This window comes from Rhincodon typus, chromosome 19 (genome assembly GCF_021869965.1).
Source record: "Rhincodon typus isolate 14 chromosome 19, sRhiTyp1.1, whole genome shotgun sequence".
NCBI classification, from domain to species: domain Eukaryota; kingdom Metazoa; phylum Chordata; class Chondrichthyes; order Orectolobiformes; family Rhincodontidae; genus Rhincodon; species Rhincodon typus.
This window is the reverse complement of record NC_063350.1, coordinates 10941741-10958651: the sequence shown is the minus strand read 5'-3', so window position 1 is coordinate 10958651 and position 16911 is coordinate 10941741. Positions and strand designations below refer to the sequence as shown.

At 41.2% G+C, this 16911-nt stretch overlaps 1 protein-coding gene across 1 annotated transcript; it reads left to right on the top strand.

The window, feature by feature from the left end:
* Positions 1–6233: 6233 nt before the first annotated feature.
* LOC109910943 (microtubule-associated proteins 1A/1B light chain 3A) lies at positions 6234–16604 on the top strand. The gene is made up of 3 exons (XM_020510199.2): positions 6234–6381; positions 9915–9970; positions 16358–16604. Exons 1-3 carry the CDS (start codon positions 6342–6344, stop codon positions 16466–16468), a joined length of 207 nt encoding a protein of 68 aa, XP_020365788.2. The 5' UTR covers positions 6234–6341; the 3' UTR covers positions 16469–16604.
* The last annotated feature ends 307 nt before the right edge of the window (positions 16605–16911 follow it).

Sequence of the window (16911 nt, the reverse complement as noted above, 5' to 3'; positions counted from 1 at the left end):
CCACTTTCTTTCACTTCATTATTGTCTCCAGCTGTCTCTGACCTATTCTGTAGAGCTCCATCTCAAAAGCTTTCCAATTCTCCCCCATTCTCTCCAAGTCTAAGAAACCCTTGCAAAATCCAACCTTCTAACTGGGCCTCCCATAGAGTGTTTTTCTTCCTAATTTGGCATTTATTTCCAGATATTTGTTTCTAAGTACTTACAAATATAATGCTAAATATATTATAGAAGTGTTATTATCACTGCTACAGCTTAGGATTGGTTAGCTCAGTTAGGTTATATTGTAGAGTGCTGTCAATAGTGTGGGTTAATTCCTGTACCTAGTGGAGGCCACCGTGAAGACCCTGCCTTCTCAACCTTACCTGATCCTCAGGTTATGCCCTCTAATGAGAGAGCATCCTTTTGCTCTCTGGGACTATAGTAACATTTCACAGACTGGCCATGATGGAGTACAGTGACCAACTTGGTGTGCAAATGGTGAAAATGTTCTGAAAATGCTGGCAATACTCAACACATCAGGCAGTCATTTGTGGAGACAAAATTAGTTAATGTTCCAGACCTGGCTGAGTAAATTTAGCATTTTCTATTTGTGTTTCAGATTTCCAACATCTGTAATATTTTGCTTATGTAATGGTTAATTCACTGTTTCCTCCTGATTTATCCAGTAAGCAGAAAAAGCACCTTCCCCGAGAAACTCAATCTGTGAGATTGGAATGGCATGAGAATTTGGTGCCTACTTCAGGCCTTTGCACGGTGCAAATGCTTCAATATTACTATGTAACAATTACTGTATTCAAGCATACACATTAATGACTGTAACTTCAAATGATTGCTTCCTTTTTCAGGGTTGATGCATTAGAGGAGATTACTCTTTTTGCAATAATATCATTATGACCATACTCCAAATATAATTAATTCTCTGAAGCGTTTTGATGCAATAAGGTGCAATATAAATTTCATATTATTAATCTGTTGATGGGCATAACTATCGCACTACACTGGACATTGCAAGCAGAATTTTATTTGCAATTTTATTTTTCATCAGCAGATTTTTTCTTCCCTATCATCTTTCATTTCTTTCCTCCGATTGGTAACATGCCATGACATTGTGGTGATTTTCAATAACATTCCACTCCCAGTTATTTTCTACAGTTAGCTATTCCATTCCCACTGGTACTCTAGAACCAGACTTTCAAATGAAGTGTTAAACCAAGACTCTTGTCAGTCAGCTCAGATAGACATAACGAATGCCATGAGACTAAAGAGTGCAGAAAAGATTTATTAGGATGCTACCTGGACTAGAAGGTTTGAATTTTAAGGAGAGGTTGGATAGGCTGGGACTTTTATTCCCCTGGAGTATAGGAGACTGAGGGATGACCTTACGTAGAGGTCTATAAAATCAGGAGAGGCATAGATAAGGTAAATGACCAACAGCTTTTCCCCATGGTAGGGAAATCTAAAACTAGAGGGCATATGTTTAAGGTGAGAGGGGAGAGATACAAAAGGATCCAGAGGGGCAATGTTTCATACAGAATGTAGTGAGTGTCTGGAACAGGCTGCCAGAGGTGATGGTGAAAGCAATTACAATTTTGTCATTTAAGAAACATTTAGACAGGTACATGGATGGGATGGGTAAAGAGGGATGTGGGCCAAATGCAGGCAAAAGGGACTAGTTTAATTATGAAAACTGGGTGACGTGGGCAAGTTGGGCTGAAGGGCCTGTTTCCATGCTGTACGCTCTGATGACTCTATGGCTCTATTTTGAAGAAGAGTTAGGGACTTATCGCTGGTGTTTTGGGCAATATTTATTCGTCAATGCACGTTGCAACATTAGATTATCTGGTTAGTATCACATTGCTGTTTGTGGGAGTTCGCCGTGTGCAAATTGGCAGGTATATTTTCTACATTACAATAGTGACCACATTCAACAATTCCTGTGAAGGGCACTATATAAATGCAATAAAAACAGAAAGTGCTGTAGGAATTAACAGGTCAGGCAGCATCTGTTGAAGAAGCATTAGAATCAGTTCCAAAGAAGACTCATATTGGACTCAAAATGTTAATTCTGTTTTTCTCTCCACAGATGCTGCCTGACAGTTCTGCAGCACTTCTGTCTAAATTTCAAATTCCCAGCATCTGCAGTGTTTTGATTTTGTACAAATGCATTTAGCTTCTCTGCCTTTAGTGAAGTTATCTGTGATGAAACATTAATCTGTAGCCCTGGCTGCCAGACACGAGGATGTAAAAGATCCCAGAGTACAAACTTGATGAAATCAGTAAAGTTATCACTCTCATAAAAACATTGCTGGGAAACTCAGCAGGTTTGGCAGCTTCTGTGCAGAGGCAAACAAAGTTAACATTTCAAGTATGACTCCTGACTCTTCTTCAGGATCCTGGTGTCTTGCCAATGTTTACACATCTCTCAATCAATATTACAAAACACAGGCTATCTTGTCATGTTCAGAGTGCTGTTTGTGGAAGTTTGATCTACACAAGTCATTTGCCATTTTTCCCACAATTCCTACAACAGTGAAATTGATTCAGAAGTATTGGTTTGGCTGTAAAACTCTTTGATACATTCTGTGGTGGGTGTAAAAAGCATTACATAAAAGCAAACTATTTTGAGTTCTATCCCTTTGAAGCTTTCTGTTGACCATTTTTGCCATTTGTGCAAGTTATGAAGACGTTAGTGATGTCCTATTTGTGAAAGCCAGTTGAAGAAAGATAGAACTGGCACCAATGTTCACACACTTTTATATTTATTTACAGATTTACACAGAATAAGCATACAACACACTGCTTTTCATCATTTATACAAATGATTTAGGTGTGAATATACGGGGCATGGTTAGTCAAGTTTGCAGATGACACCAAAATAATTGGTGTAGTGGACAATGAAGAAGATTATCTCAGAGCACACTTGGACTTTGATCAGCTGGGCCGATGGGCCGAGGAGTGGCAGATGGAGTTTAATTTAGATAAACTCGGGTGTTGCAATTTGGTAATCCAAACCAGGACAGGACCTATACAATTAATGTTAGGGCTCTGGGGAGTGTTGCTGAACAATGAGACCTAGGGCTTGCAGGTGCATAGTTCCTTGAAAGTGGGTGGATAGGGATGGTGAAGAAGGCATTTGGCACACTTGCCTTCATTGGTCAGAGCATTGAGTATAGGAGTTGGGACATCATGTTGCGGCAGTTCAGGACATTGGTGAGACCACTTTTTCGAATACTGTGTGCAATTCTGGTCGCCCTACTATAGGAAAGATGTTATTAAACTTGAGAGTGCAGAAAAGATTTACAAGAATGTTGCTGGCTCTGGGGAGTGTGAGCTATAGGGAGAGGCTGAATATGCTGGGGCTTTTAACCCTGGAGTATTGGAGGCTGAGGGTGACCTTATAGAGGTTTATAAAATCACGAGCGGCATCATTACAGTGAATAGCCAAGTCTTTTTCCTAGGGTGGGAGAGCCAAAAAGGAGAGAGCATAGGTTTAAGATGAGAGAGAAAAGATTTAAAAGGGACCTAAAGAACAACTTTTTCATGCAGAGGGTGGTGCATATATGACACAAGCTGCCAGAGGAGGTGGTGGAGGCTGGTACAGTTACAAGATTTAAAAGGCATTTGGATGGGATGAATAGGAAGGGTTTAGCAGGATAGGGGACAAATGTTGGTAAATGGGACTAGGTCAGAGTGGGATGTCTGGTTGGCATGGATGAGTTGGACTAAAGGCTCTATTTCTGTGCTGTATATCTCTATGACTTCCTAAGAAAATCATGTGGTATTAGTCTGTGTCCATACAGATTCAAATCCTGTCACAGTTAATGCCCATCATCTGAACACAATTAACACACAATTAATCAGTAAGATACTTCTGAGTTCATCACTCAAAGAATGTTTTTTTTAAATCATAGTTCCACCTGAAATGAGATCTCACACTAATTCTATTATACAGCTGCTAACACACATCCTGCCTCACAGGAACGACAACTAATCATGGAGGGTCTGATATTTCCAAGTTATTACCAGATGATGATGCAAAATTCAACTAAACATAACGTGCGACTGTGAACATGGTAAAACACTGCAGTAACTTACTGTAAAACCCAGTGTATGAGATACAGGTTAATTTCATCTGATATTTATCATCTGGGTTTTACAGGAGAGAAACAAACACGGGTAAAAGTGACATATAAAAATACTGTTTCAGAGATAGTAGGAACTGCAGATGCTGGAGAATCAAGAACGGTCTTTCTGAAGAAGGGTCTAGGCCCGAAATGTCAGCCTTCCTGCTCCTCTGATGCTGCTTGGCCTGCTGTGTTCATCCAGCTCTACATCTTGTTATCTCTATATAAAAATACTGCATGGACAAAACTATTTCCTACTGGTGAGTTCTCATCCTTCATGAAGTTAAATAAGAATTACACTTCACAGTGAGAATGGTGGTTTAGTCTGCACCTGGGGTGGAATTTGGGCAGTGTGAGGTGGGTGGGAGCTGTAAATGGAACAATAACCTGACTCAGAACTACCCAGCAATGGCAGCACTGAAACAGGTCATTTGATCCAATTGGGTTGTGCTGTTGTTTCGACTCCAAATAAGCCTCATCCTGCCCCGCTTCATCTTCCCCATCAGAGAGTCATTGTATTCATTTCTGTCTGAGGAGCATATCCCGTTGCCCCCTCAGGGCCTGCTCCAATGGTATGATTTCGGCCTGGGTAACTAGATTTTAAATTTAATTAATTTGTAAGTCTTTATTGAAATTGTTAATAACAATCATGAAACTACTGTTTTGCTATATTAAAATCAAATTCTGTTGAAGAGTCATCTAGATTCAAAACATTAGCTTGCTTTCTCTCCATGAATGCTGTCTGACCTGCTGTGATCTCCAGCATTTGTTGTTTTCTGTTAAAAGCAAATATGCTATTTTTCCAGAGGAGAGTATATCTACTGTCTTAATCTAGCTTGGCCTAGCCTACAGACACACCGTACTGTGCCTGATTAATCTGCCCTCTGAAATGAGCTAGCAAGCTACTAAAATAAAACAAAAAAACTGCGGATGCTGGAAATCTGGAACAAAACCAGAAATGATTGGAAAAACTCAGTAGGTCTGGCAGCATCTGCAGAGAGAAAGTAGAGTTAACATTTTGAGTCCAAGCTGCAGATGCTGCCAGACTTGCTGAGTTTCTCAAATCATTTCTGTTTTTGTAGCAGGCTAATAAGTTGCACAAAACTGCTACAGAAAAACAGCACAGTGGTGCACCAATGCCACATTCTCTGCAATGGTTCAAGAAGGTAGTGGTCAGAAACAATTAGGAATGGGCAATAAATATTGGCCTTGTTAGTGACTCTCACATCTCAAAAAGCAATTTCATAAAACCCTGTGTTAATTGCTTCCTTTCGGTTCTGCATGCTCTGGATAAAGTCATTTCTTTTCAATTATCTACTGGAGTGACGATGATCTTATATTTGTGCCACATTCAATTTATGTCTCCGCCACATCTTCTCCATGTCATCTTTATCAAATTTCATCTTAAGGCAGTCTGTGGAGATGGCGGATGAAGGTTTAAACCACTTCAGCAATGTCAGTTCTCAGTATCACATCAAAGCGTTAATTAATCTTCCGAATGGACCTGTGACCTCACCCAAATACTGAGTCACTAGAGAGGAAAAAAAACCTAAAAACTAAGAACCGCGCATGCTGAAGAGCTGAAACAAACAAAACCAGAGAATGCTGGGGAAACTCAGCAGGTCTGGAAGCATCTGTGGAGACAGCAAAAGTTAACATTTCGAGTCCAGTGACCCTTCTTCAGACCTGCTGAGTCTGTCCAGCAATTTCTGGTTTTGTTTTAAATAAAAACCTACACGCTTTAAAGGTGAAGAAAACAAAACTATTCCGTGTGTCCACTAAGATCAACGAACGGCGTGATAATTTATCACTGCAAGCGAACATAAGTCCACACCTTTTGCCGAGCAAGTTCCGTAAGAATTAAAACCGACACATCAGGATAACTGTAACAATCTTTTGTCGTTGAATGTAAAATGATCTAAGTTAAGATTGTTGTGTTTCGTTCGAATGCCGTTCAACGGCTGGTCTTCAACCGAAAACAAAGCGATGAAGTGCGCTGTTCCCTGGGGGTTTGTGAGAGGAAGGAGAGGAGGGGGGTGGTGTTTGAACACTGGAGAACTTGTCACTTTCTTCCCCGGGTCCTCCCCTTGAAGTATCTTTTGCGTTGACGTCAAAGTGTTCACGTGATGCGGTTTGTTACATCGCTCTGTGTTTGGACACATCAGGAACTGCACCGTCCGCTTTAGCTGATTATTCTCGGGTTCTCCTGCTCAGAAAATGCCTTCTGACAAGTCATTCAAACAGAGAAGAAGCTTCGGTAGGTGGTCGAGCAGCACGGGGAGCAAAGAGGAGACCGACCGACCGAGAGAGAAGGGGGAGAAATATACCACTTGGGGAAGAATGTGTCTTGTGTATGTGTGTGTGTGTGTCCCTGTCTCTCCTCCTCCACACAGCACCACCCTCCCCCTTTTCTCTGCGGGACTTGCTGTTTTTATTTTTCTCTCCAATTTGCCTTTGACCTTCTCTCAGCTGACTGGGGTAGGGGTGGAGGGGATATACCGGTGTGGATTCTTTTAAACAGCTGCTAAAAGGACACAGGCAGATCAGTGAGAGAGAAGGGGGAGGGGGTAGCGAGAGGAGAAATAGAAGAAAGGGATCGGTTGCAGGCAGCAAGGATGGAAACGTCTCCAATAGTTTAACAAAGGGAAAGCTCTCTGGAGATCAGGGGTGGCCTGAGGACAATGCGTGCACGCACCCTAATCCTCAGAATCTTTGCACTTAAACATGTTTTTTTGTTGGTGTTGAAGTGAATTTCAATTATTTCCTCACCTTTTTCTCAATATCCGGAATGAATCTGCCTAATATTTGTGAATCATTGATCGATATGTCGTTTTTGTAACAGTGTCTGAAGCTATCCTTATGATAATTCGTGGGATAGGGCTTCCTGAAGGACGTGAAGGTTTATTGTTGTTCTGTTCATATTTTGGAAGCCATTTTTACAGGAAAATCGCCCCTTTTTAGATCCTGTTTTAGTAACAATGGAAATTCATCTCCTTGCTCCAACTTTACAGATCTTTCGTTTTCTAACCAACAATGCAAAACGTAGTTAGAACATTTTGACAAATTCTGTTTTGACTTTGGATAATCTGGTCGTTTTATGTTTAAAAATAGATTCTTTTAAAGAGAAACTAAATGATTTGTCATTGAGTACTGCAATAAACGTTGGGAGGTTTAAAACATTCAATCTTTACATTTTGGCCCAGATATTTTTACAAATTCACTATAAACACCGAGGGTAACTCGTTTTGTGTTTGGCGAAAATAAAGGCAGAAATCATTTCTCTTTATGTTCAGTTACATGTTTGGCACTGATTTATAAAGCAAAACAGCTACTGCCAAGATCTTTTTTTCTATTATCTGTTTAACGGGTGAGTCATTTTATTCAATTACCATTAAATAAAAATATGATGACTGTTTAGGTTAAGAGTGTGACAAATGGTGTATATGCAATAGGTTATAATGTATTTTAGTTAAAATAATAGGAGCTAATTAGGGTTCCCTCAGAGACTGAGATTTCAATGTGTTTTCATCATTTGCAATGTGCCAACTTTGAGGGAATAAAATGTTTTTGCTTTCCCACACTAATGTCGCAGATATTGGAGATATTTGAAACCATCATTATTTTATGACGGTTACTGAGCTGAGGCCTAGTTTGAGATGGGTTATCTCCAGGGCAGTTGAACCCTGTTTGTTTCTCTAAGATGATTTCAGACTTCACAAAAATCTGTAATTTCCTTTTCCTTTTATTAGGTAAAACAAGACTTAGTGGAATGGCTATATGTAAATTAATTTTTTCTGACTAGTATCACTACATTGTAGTTTTCAATACTGCACTTTTTTTTCTCTCCTTCAACATGAGTGTAAATGTATCGCTCCTACCCTATAAAATCTAGATGCTCCATAACATTGACAAGCAATATTGTAGAAAAATACAATGATCCAATAAATCAATTAGGAGACACTTTGTCCTTTATTGTCCAGATTGCTTAAGTGCCAGATGTTACTACATTGTACCAAACTCACTTAAAAAGACTAAAACTTTCCTAATGTGTCAATAAGACGTGGCCTTGTTAATTAACTTGGAAGCTGCAATCATCTTTGCCAAAACTGAAAGTCTTGTTGGCTCTTATTGTTCATCACCACATTCTGTTGATTTCCCTGCCTTCAGTTTTTCTGAATGAAGATCTGGAGGCTATTGGACCCTTGAAGGACTTTCCTTACTTCCTTCACCTTGCTTCCAAATGCATTGACTATATTGTTGTGGAGTAACACTGCACCTGATCTAGGGAGATATTGGTGTATAGCCAATGTCAACTCATGATGCAGAAGCTGTATACAGTACTGTGTTGTGAACCCCTTTCTGCAGACCCACCTTTCTCCCCCACTTGAACTGATCTTGGACAGCCTTGTTTTCATTCGTTCATGGGAGGTGGGCATCAAGCATTTCTTGCCCATCCCGAATTGCTCTGGATTGAGTGGCATTTCAGAGAATAGTAAAGAGTCAATCATATTGTTGTGGGTCTTTAGTTCATAGAATCCCTGCAGTGTAGAAACAGGCCATTCAGCCCAACAAGTCCACGCCAACCCTCAGAACATCCCACCCAGACCCATCCCCCTAATCTACACATCCCTGAGCACTATGGGCAACTTAGCATGGCCAATCCACATAGCCTGCACATCTTTGAACTGTGGGAGGAAACCCACACAGACATGGGGAGAATGTGCAAACTCCACACAGTCGCCCAAATGTGGAATTGAACCTGGGTTCCTGGTGCTGTGAGGCAGCAGTGCTAACCACTGAGCCACTGTGGTCTGGAGACCCAAGTGTGCCAGACTAGGTAACGATGGCAGATTTTCTTCCCCTAAACAGCATGATGAAATAGATGGGTTTTTTTTACAGAAAACTGACAGTGCCTACATGGTCAGCATTAAGCTAACTTCCAGATTTTTGTTGAATTCTAAGTTCACCATCTGCTGTGGTCAATTAGAGCATGGGGTTCCAGGTGATCAGACCAGTAACAACAACACATTGCCACTATCTCCCCATAATGATTGTTTGACCAAAGAAGACCCCCAACCTCTCCGAGTGCCTGGAAAGTCTGTAACAATGTCCACACCTTGCCCTATGCAGTGCCCAGTGACCTTCCTGGACTACCCACTTTACCTTTCTCCAGGAAAGGACCTTGGTCCACTCAACTAGTTCTAGAGAACTGTACTGAGCTCATTCAATACCCTGATTCAGTCAAGTCACCATAGTCCCAGAGGGCCATAGGGCTGGTCTTTCATTTGTGAGAGACAGCGACCATTGGTGGTTTAACCTGACGGTCACTGCCCCTTGATTAAGGTTGAGAAGGTGGGATCTTCATTACACACATTGTGATGATCCAGAAATGGCGTCTAAAATACATCAATATCATTTTTTTAAGTGTATACTTACAGTGGGATGTGGGTTTCACTGGCATTGTCATTTGTCATGGTGGTGATCTGCCTTCTTGAATGACTCTTGTCTGTGGGCTGTAGGCACACCCATTGTGCAGTGAGGAGGGGAGTTGCAGGATTTTAACCCAGTGCCTGTAAAGAAACATATATAGACTTTCCAAGTCAGGATGTGTGTGGCTTGGCAGGAACCTTTCAGGTAGGTGGTGTTCCCATGTACCTGCTGCCATTATCCTCCCAGATGGTAGAGGTCATGAATTTGGAAGGTGTGGGCCAAGGAGCAATTGAAGAAATCAGCTCTCCTAGTGACCGATGAGCTCCGAATAATATATCTTTTTTTTAATTTGTGGTACAGCTGATCGAATTAAAGAAGTTCAGCAGATCAGAGACCAGCATCCCAACAAAATACCAGTAAGTGGCCTTTCATTGCTACCATCAAAGAGGAATTGTAAACTCTTTGCATGTCAAAACATTATTTTTGTTAGAAAAGATGTCTTTAATGCCTCGTCTTTAGAGCCTGGCCGAAGAGGAATAAATGACTGAACTTTAGGGAAAGGAAAGGGGAGGGGAGTGGGGTTAATTCGATAGTTTTGAAACAGACAGAAATTGCTGGACAAAATCAAAATGTCTGGCTGCATCCGCGGGGAGAGAAACAGTTCAGGTTCCAGTGACCCTTCTCTGCTTTTGTTTCAGATCCTCAGCATCCATAGTTCTTTGTTTTATGCTATGAATAGTTGCTGGGTTGTTTCTTTTGTTGCCAGTTTTAGTTTGCTGAGCACGGGTTGCATGGAGAGGGTGTGGCAGACAGGGGGAGCGATCCCGCCCCTTGTGCCTATGTTGGTGAGTATGTGGTGGTCTCGAGTGCCGGCTATACACAGTGCAGTATCAGGGCTCGCTCAAAGGCTGCGCTCTGCAAACATGCTCCTTGCCGGAGCGGGGGGAGAAACTGAATCCCTGCCTATCAATAAAACACAGACAGCATTACCTCATTGCTTTTTACCGCATTGCGTTTCGGGAAGGAAGCTTAAAGCGTAATAGCTCCAGTGCAAACTGAACTAAGTGATAACCAGACCCTCTTAACCCAACGCAATCCATCAAGCTGCCAGAAACAAAGCTCCTCTAATCGGCTGGCGAGCGCAGAATTTTAACATTTCACAGTGTGGGCTTATTGTATTTTTTTGTGTGTGTTTTGGGAGCTAATCTTAAAGACACAGGATTGTCAGACTGTGCATTTGTGTTAGTTTTAAATCGAGATTCATATAACTGTGTGTTCTTTTGGAGGAACTTTGGGAGTTGGGGGCGGGAAGATTGACATTTTAGAATTTGTTCAAAAGCAGAAATAAATAAGAATTTGTTTGCAATTAGCCTTTTTTTTCCTGGAGAGGGGAACTCGGTTTCTGTAATCCTTGCTGGTAAGCATACGTAATCTTTGAAATAAGATTTTAAAACCCACCCCCTGTGAATTTTTAAATCTGCAAATGGAGAATGGCTATTTTGTCGAGCTGCTGGATAATTGCCAGTGTTCATAGAACTGAACTCCAGGGTGAGTAGGTATTGTTAATGGGTATCCCCATTAACATAGCAGAGGCTGAGCTGAGATTTTATTGGGGTCATGATCTGAGTGAATGTCAGAATGGGCTAGAGGAGCTCAATGGCGCGCTCCCTATGCAAGTATATTTGTGCAGTATTCGTGAGAATGAGGTGAATAATTAGCAATGATGAGCAAAGGATCGCATAGTGGTCTACAGTTGAGTGTTTGTTGCCATTGAACGTATCTAGGTTTGATGTCAAGAGGCATGGTTGTGTAGCTATGCAGCAGAATAGGGCAGATGCATGAAAGTACCCTCTTTGTAATAACCCATAGATCCATAGAATCCATGTTTACAATAGAGAGAGTAATGTGTCCCACCTGCCTGCTTCTGGCCCACATCCCTTAAAACTTTTACTATTCATTTATCTATCCAAATGTCTTTTAAATGTTGTAATTGTACCCACTTGCACCACTTCCTCAGTAAGTTCATAAAAAATGTTGCTTTTTATTTCTCTTTTAAATCTGTCTCCTCTCACCTTAAAAATGTGCTCCCGGTCTTCAAATCCTCCATCCTAGGGAAAAAACAACTACCATTAACCCTATCCATACCCTTCTTATTTTATAAACTTCTATAAGATTGCCTCTCAAACTCCTACATTCCAGTGATAAAAGTCCCAGGCTATCCAACCTTTTATAACTCAAACCTTCCATACCCAGCAACATCCTGGTAAATCTTTTCTGAACCCTCTCAGTTTGATAATATCCTTCCTATAACTGATCAAACAGAACTGGACACAGTATTCAGAAGTCACAAACAAAAACAGAAATTGCTGGAAAAGCTCAGCAAGTCTGGCAGCATCTGTGAAGAGAAATCAGAGTTAATGTTTCAGGTCTGGTGACCCTTTCTCAGAACTGAGATTGAAAAGTCCAGACCCTATTAATAACAATAATGCAATAACGTTCCCATAAATAATTTTCCATCCATTTTTCACAGCAATAACTATATACCATCACTCCTTGAATTGATGGGTTCAAATAATTTCATTCACCTATTCATTGTAGCATTTGGTCATAGATACCTGTTCTATTCCTGTTGTTTTAAGTTTAACTTAATTTTGGTGTGTAAATTTACAAAACCAGATAATGTTGCACATTGTGACACAGCCTGTCTCCCTGGGACTATAATTTGAACGTCACGAGGTTCATTTTTCCTAGTTTCAAAGCGTGTCTGGTCACCTTGGCTCCATCTGTCCTACCTTGGCATCTCTGAGACAACCATTCTATGAAACTGGGCCTGATTTAAATGAAAGTTTCCAAGCTCGACGTCATTCTCTGATCAAACTTTCTGCATCTCAAAAGAGATTAAAAATGACTTGGAACAGCATATTAGTTCCTTTCCCTCTTTTAGCCTGTAGGACCACCAGCAAGTTTGTCATCGCTTAGTTGATTGGAGACATTAAGATCATAATATGGACTAAAATAAGGCCATTCTCTCTTAGTTGGAATATCCTGCAGTGCCCACGTCCCAGTAGTGGCTATGAAAATAATTTGCAACAGGATTGGTCATTGATAGAATCACACATCACGGAAACAGACCCTTCATGTGCAACCAGTCCATGCCAACCTTAATCTCAAACTGAACTAGTCCCACCTGCCTGCACCTGGCCTATATCCCCCCTAACGTTTCTTCTTCATGTACTTACCTAAATGTCTTTTAAATGTTGTCACTGTACCCGCACCGTCACTTCCTCCGGAAATTCATTCCACACATGACCCACTCTGTTTTTTTTTAAGAAAATTATCCCTCAAGTCTTTCTTAAAATCTTTCTCCTCTAACCTTAAGAATGTGCCCCCTAGTCTTGAAACCCCCACCCTAGGGAAAAGACACCTGCTATTCACCTCATGATTTTATAAACCCCAATAAGGTCACCCCCTTGACCTTTTATGCTCCAGTGAAAAATGTCCCAGCCTATTTAGCCTTTCCATTATAAGTCAAACCCCCCCAGCAACATTCTGGTAAATCTCTTCTGAACCCTCTCCAGCTTAATAATACCCTTCCTGTAATAGGGTGACCAGAACTGGACACAGTACTCCAGAAGAGGCCTCATCAAAGTCTTGTACGACCTCAACATAACGTCCCAACTCCTATATTCAAAGGTCTAGCAACGAAGGCAAATGCACCACGCATGCCAGATAATGACCATCCTCAATAAGAGGCAATCTAATCACTGTCCCTTGACATTCAGTGGTGTTACCATCACTGAATCCTCCAGTATCAACATCCTGGAGGTTACCATTGACCAGAAACTTAACTAGACTCGCCACATAAATACGCTGGCTACAAGACCAGGTTGGAGGCTAGAAAACTGTGGCGAGTAACTCACCTCCTGACTTCCCAAACCCTATCCATCATCTACAAGGCACAAGTCAGGAGTATGATACTCCCCACCTACTTGGATGGGTGCAGTTCCAAAAATACTCAAAAGCCTTACACCATCCAGGACAAATCAAATTGCCTGATTAGCACCGCATCCACTAATATACCACCAATGCTCGATAGCAGCATTGTGGACAGTCTGCAAGATGCAGTGCAGAAATTCCCCAAAAGATCCCATGACAACACCGTCCAAACCCACAACTACTTTCATGTAGAAGGACAAGGACAGCAGAAACATGGGAACGCCACCACTTTCAAGCCACACTAACTCTTTACTCTTATGTTGTCTAATTTCGCTATATCTTTCCACTCTCGAGCTCTGGTCTACACAACTGTCTTCATCCAAAGATCTCACAGGACTACTCAAAGCTCAAAATGAAACTAAACCAAAAAAATCTCTTTCTAAGCTATGGTTTGTTTACCTAAAGCTTAAAAAAAATTTCCTGACTTTCTAAACTGGAGCTTGTTTATCTTGTTCGGTGGTAAAACTCTACAAAAGCACACAATTAATTAATTCTAAAATGAAGCCTTGAAGACTGTTTTGAAAGAAGTCACGATGGCTATGGAAATATTTAAACTTCAGACATACATAAAAACCCATCTCCTTTACTAACCCAGAGTCCAAGAACTCAAACTTAAAACATCTATGTGTAAATTTTACAGAATACAGAGTCCTCTCCAGTAAAAACAAATGTTGGAGAGCTGCATGGGCTGTATAACATTGAAATAATTTGACTTGCAATTTCAGTCTTCTCTCAATACTAAATGCAGATATAGGATGATCTACTAATTTAAGAATAAAACAAAGCTCAACCAATTTAACAGGGCAAACAAAGCCTATAAACAACTCGGGCAATGTTTCCTGGTCTTTGTGGACTGAATGTCAAGACCGGTAGTCCCATTAAGTCCAAGGACCATTGTTTGAACCCTATTATCTCCAAATACAAATAGTGAGATCCTCCAAGCTTTTGCTTCAGTAACCTGCCTGTGGTTTCAGGAAATGCAGCGGGTGCTTGCACCAATGTCTTCACCTTTGGACAAATGTAAGAAAAATGCTGCAAACAACAGATGGGACTTTACTGTGCCTTTGTTGACCTGACAAAGATCTTTTGATATGGTAAAAAGAGAGGCCTTTGTAGAATTGTGGAATCAAAGAATCCGTACAGTGTGGAAACAGGCTATTCGGCCCAACAAATCCACACCGACCCTCCAAAGAGGATCCCACCCAGACCATCCCCTACGCTGTCCCCGGAACCCTGCATTTCCCATGGCTAATGCACCTAACCTACACATCCCTGAACGTTATGGGTAATTTAGCATGGCCAATCCACCTAACTTGCGCATCTCTGGACTGTGGGAGGGAACCGGAGCATCTGCGGAAATCCACGCAGACACTGGGATAACGTGCAAACTCCACACAGACAGTCGCCAGAGGGTGGAATCTTGTGGAAAGTCCTAGCCAAATGTAGGTTTTCTCTGATAGAACTGTAAATCAGATACAGCAATTTCATGATGAAATGTTGGCTAGTCATTCACTGGAAAATACAATGATTTGTCTTTAATGTAGCCAATGTGATGTTTAGTGGTCTATCATGGTCGCTGCGCTCTTCAATATATCCATTGCTATTCTGCATTCTGGGGCACTTGACAGAATGTAAATGCAATTCAGAATAAATGGCAATGTCTTCACTGAGACAATTTGAAACCTCAGCTATGGTATCAGAAACGATGACATGGAAATTGCCGTTTGCTGCTGATTTTGGTCTTGGCTCACACTGAGCATGGCCTTCAAAGGATCGCAGACTGTTTTTGAAAAACAGATGATGCTTATAGGCTAACCATCAGCTAAAGGAAGACTGATACTTTGGCTGCAGCCACCACCAAATACTACTTATTGCCCACCTACTTAACGATGAACCCAGAAAGCTCTAGGTAACTTCACCTATCTCAGAATCCCAATCTCCCAATGATTTCGTCGAAAGCAAGGTGGCAAATAGTAAAGCCAGGGCAAGCTTAGCTGTTGTGGTTTATGTAGGAGACGGCAGAGAAAGCAATATATCAAATGTACAACAAAAGTTGTGGTAACGCCTGCCCTCTTTGTGTACCTGTGAGATGTGCACTGCTACTCTGGACGTATGAAAACTGTCCAACTGCTTAAATGAAAGGCATTCAGACCATTATGGGCCTCAGATGGCAGGACAAAGTGTCCGAGGTACTTCAAAGAGCAGAAATGTCTGGAATTGGAGCACATCCATCAAGGCCCAGCTTGGATGAAGTGGACGTGTAGTAAACGTGACTGATGATAAAATCCTTAAAGTGGTCATGCTTTCATAACTTGGATGCTGCAGGGTGGTAGGCTGAGATTAAGGTTCATGGTGAGCCTCAGGAAACGTGGCACATCCACCGTGGACTGAGGGGTAAAAATGCGCAAGAAAGAACTGCCTGGCTAGCAATCTGAAATCGTGGCATTTGCACCTTCAAGCAGTTAAGGGAAAAAAAGGCAAGCCAGAAAGGCTGGGCAGTTCCAACAGAATCGGGCAATTCATCCTTGGCCATAATGTAGAAAGCCAAATAGGTCTTTAGTTGGACTCCAAAGCCATGTTAGAATCCAAGAAATGGCCATCATTGATGGGGAACAGACAATGAGTGGTGGAGGTTCCTTCATTGCAATGGGGAATGGAGATTCTGCTGCAGCTTCTGAATACCTTTTATTCAACATTTAATTAAAAGACCAGTCTAATGCATGGGCACTTCTGCAACTTTAATAAACGTTTTTTTGTTTAAAAATGTATATATCTGCATCTTCATCTTTGACCTGTTTTGTTGATAGGTGATCATTGAGAGATACAAGGGTGAAAAACAGCTGCCAGTGCTGGACAAGACCAAATTCTTAGTTCCAGACCATGTCAACATGAGTGAACTTGTCAAGATTATTCGGTGAGTGTTACCCGCCCAACAAAGGGAAGCCAAGCCACCTCTGATGTGGAGATTAAGGATGTTAAATGGTACCTTGGTTTGAAATACCAATTTAAAAAAAAAAAACAGCACAGTGGATGTTCACTGTGGGTCATTATGCCTTTTGTTTTTGTTCTATGTATACATATGGAATGCTTCATTCTAAGTGGGGAAGTGATGAGAAGAAACTGTTTTCTGAAAAAGAAGTGGGTGTGGAAGAAGAGATAATGAAGGTGTAGAGCTGGATGAACACAGCAGGCCAAGCAGCATCAGAGGAGCAGGAAAGCTGACGTTTCGGGTCTGGACCCTTCTGAAGGGTCAGAATAATAATCTCCCTCTATGTGTTCTGTTATTAATTCTTTGTATGTTGATTAATTAATTAATTAATTCACTCTTTGTTAATTCAAAAAAGCCTGGTTAATTTTGTTC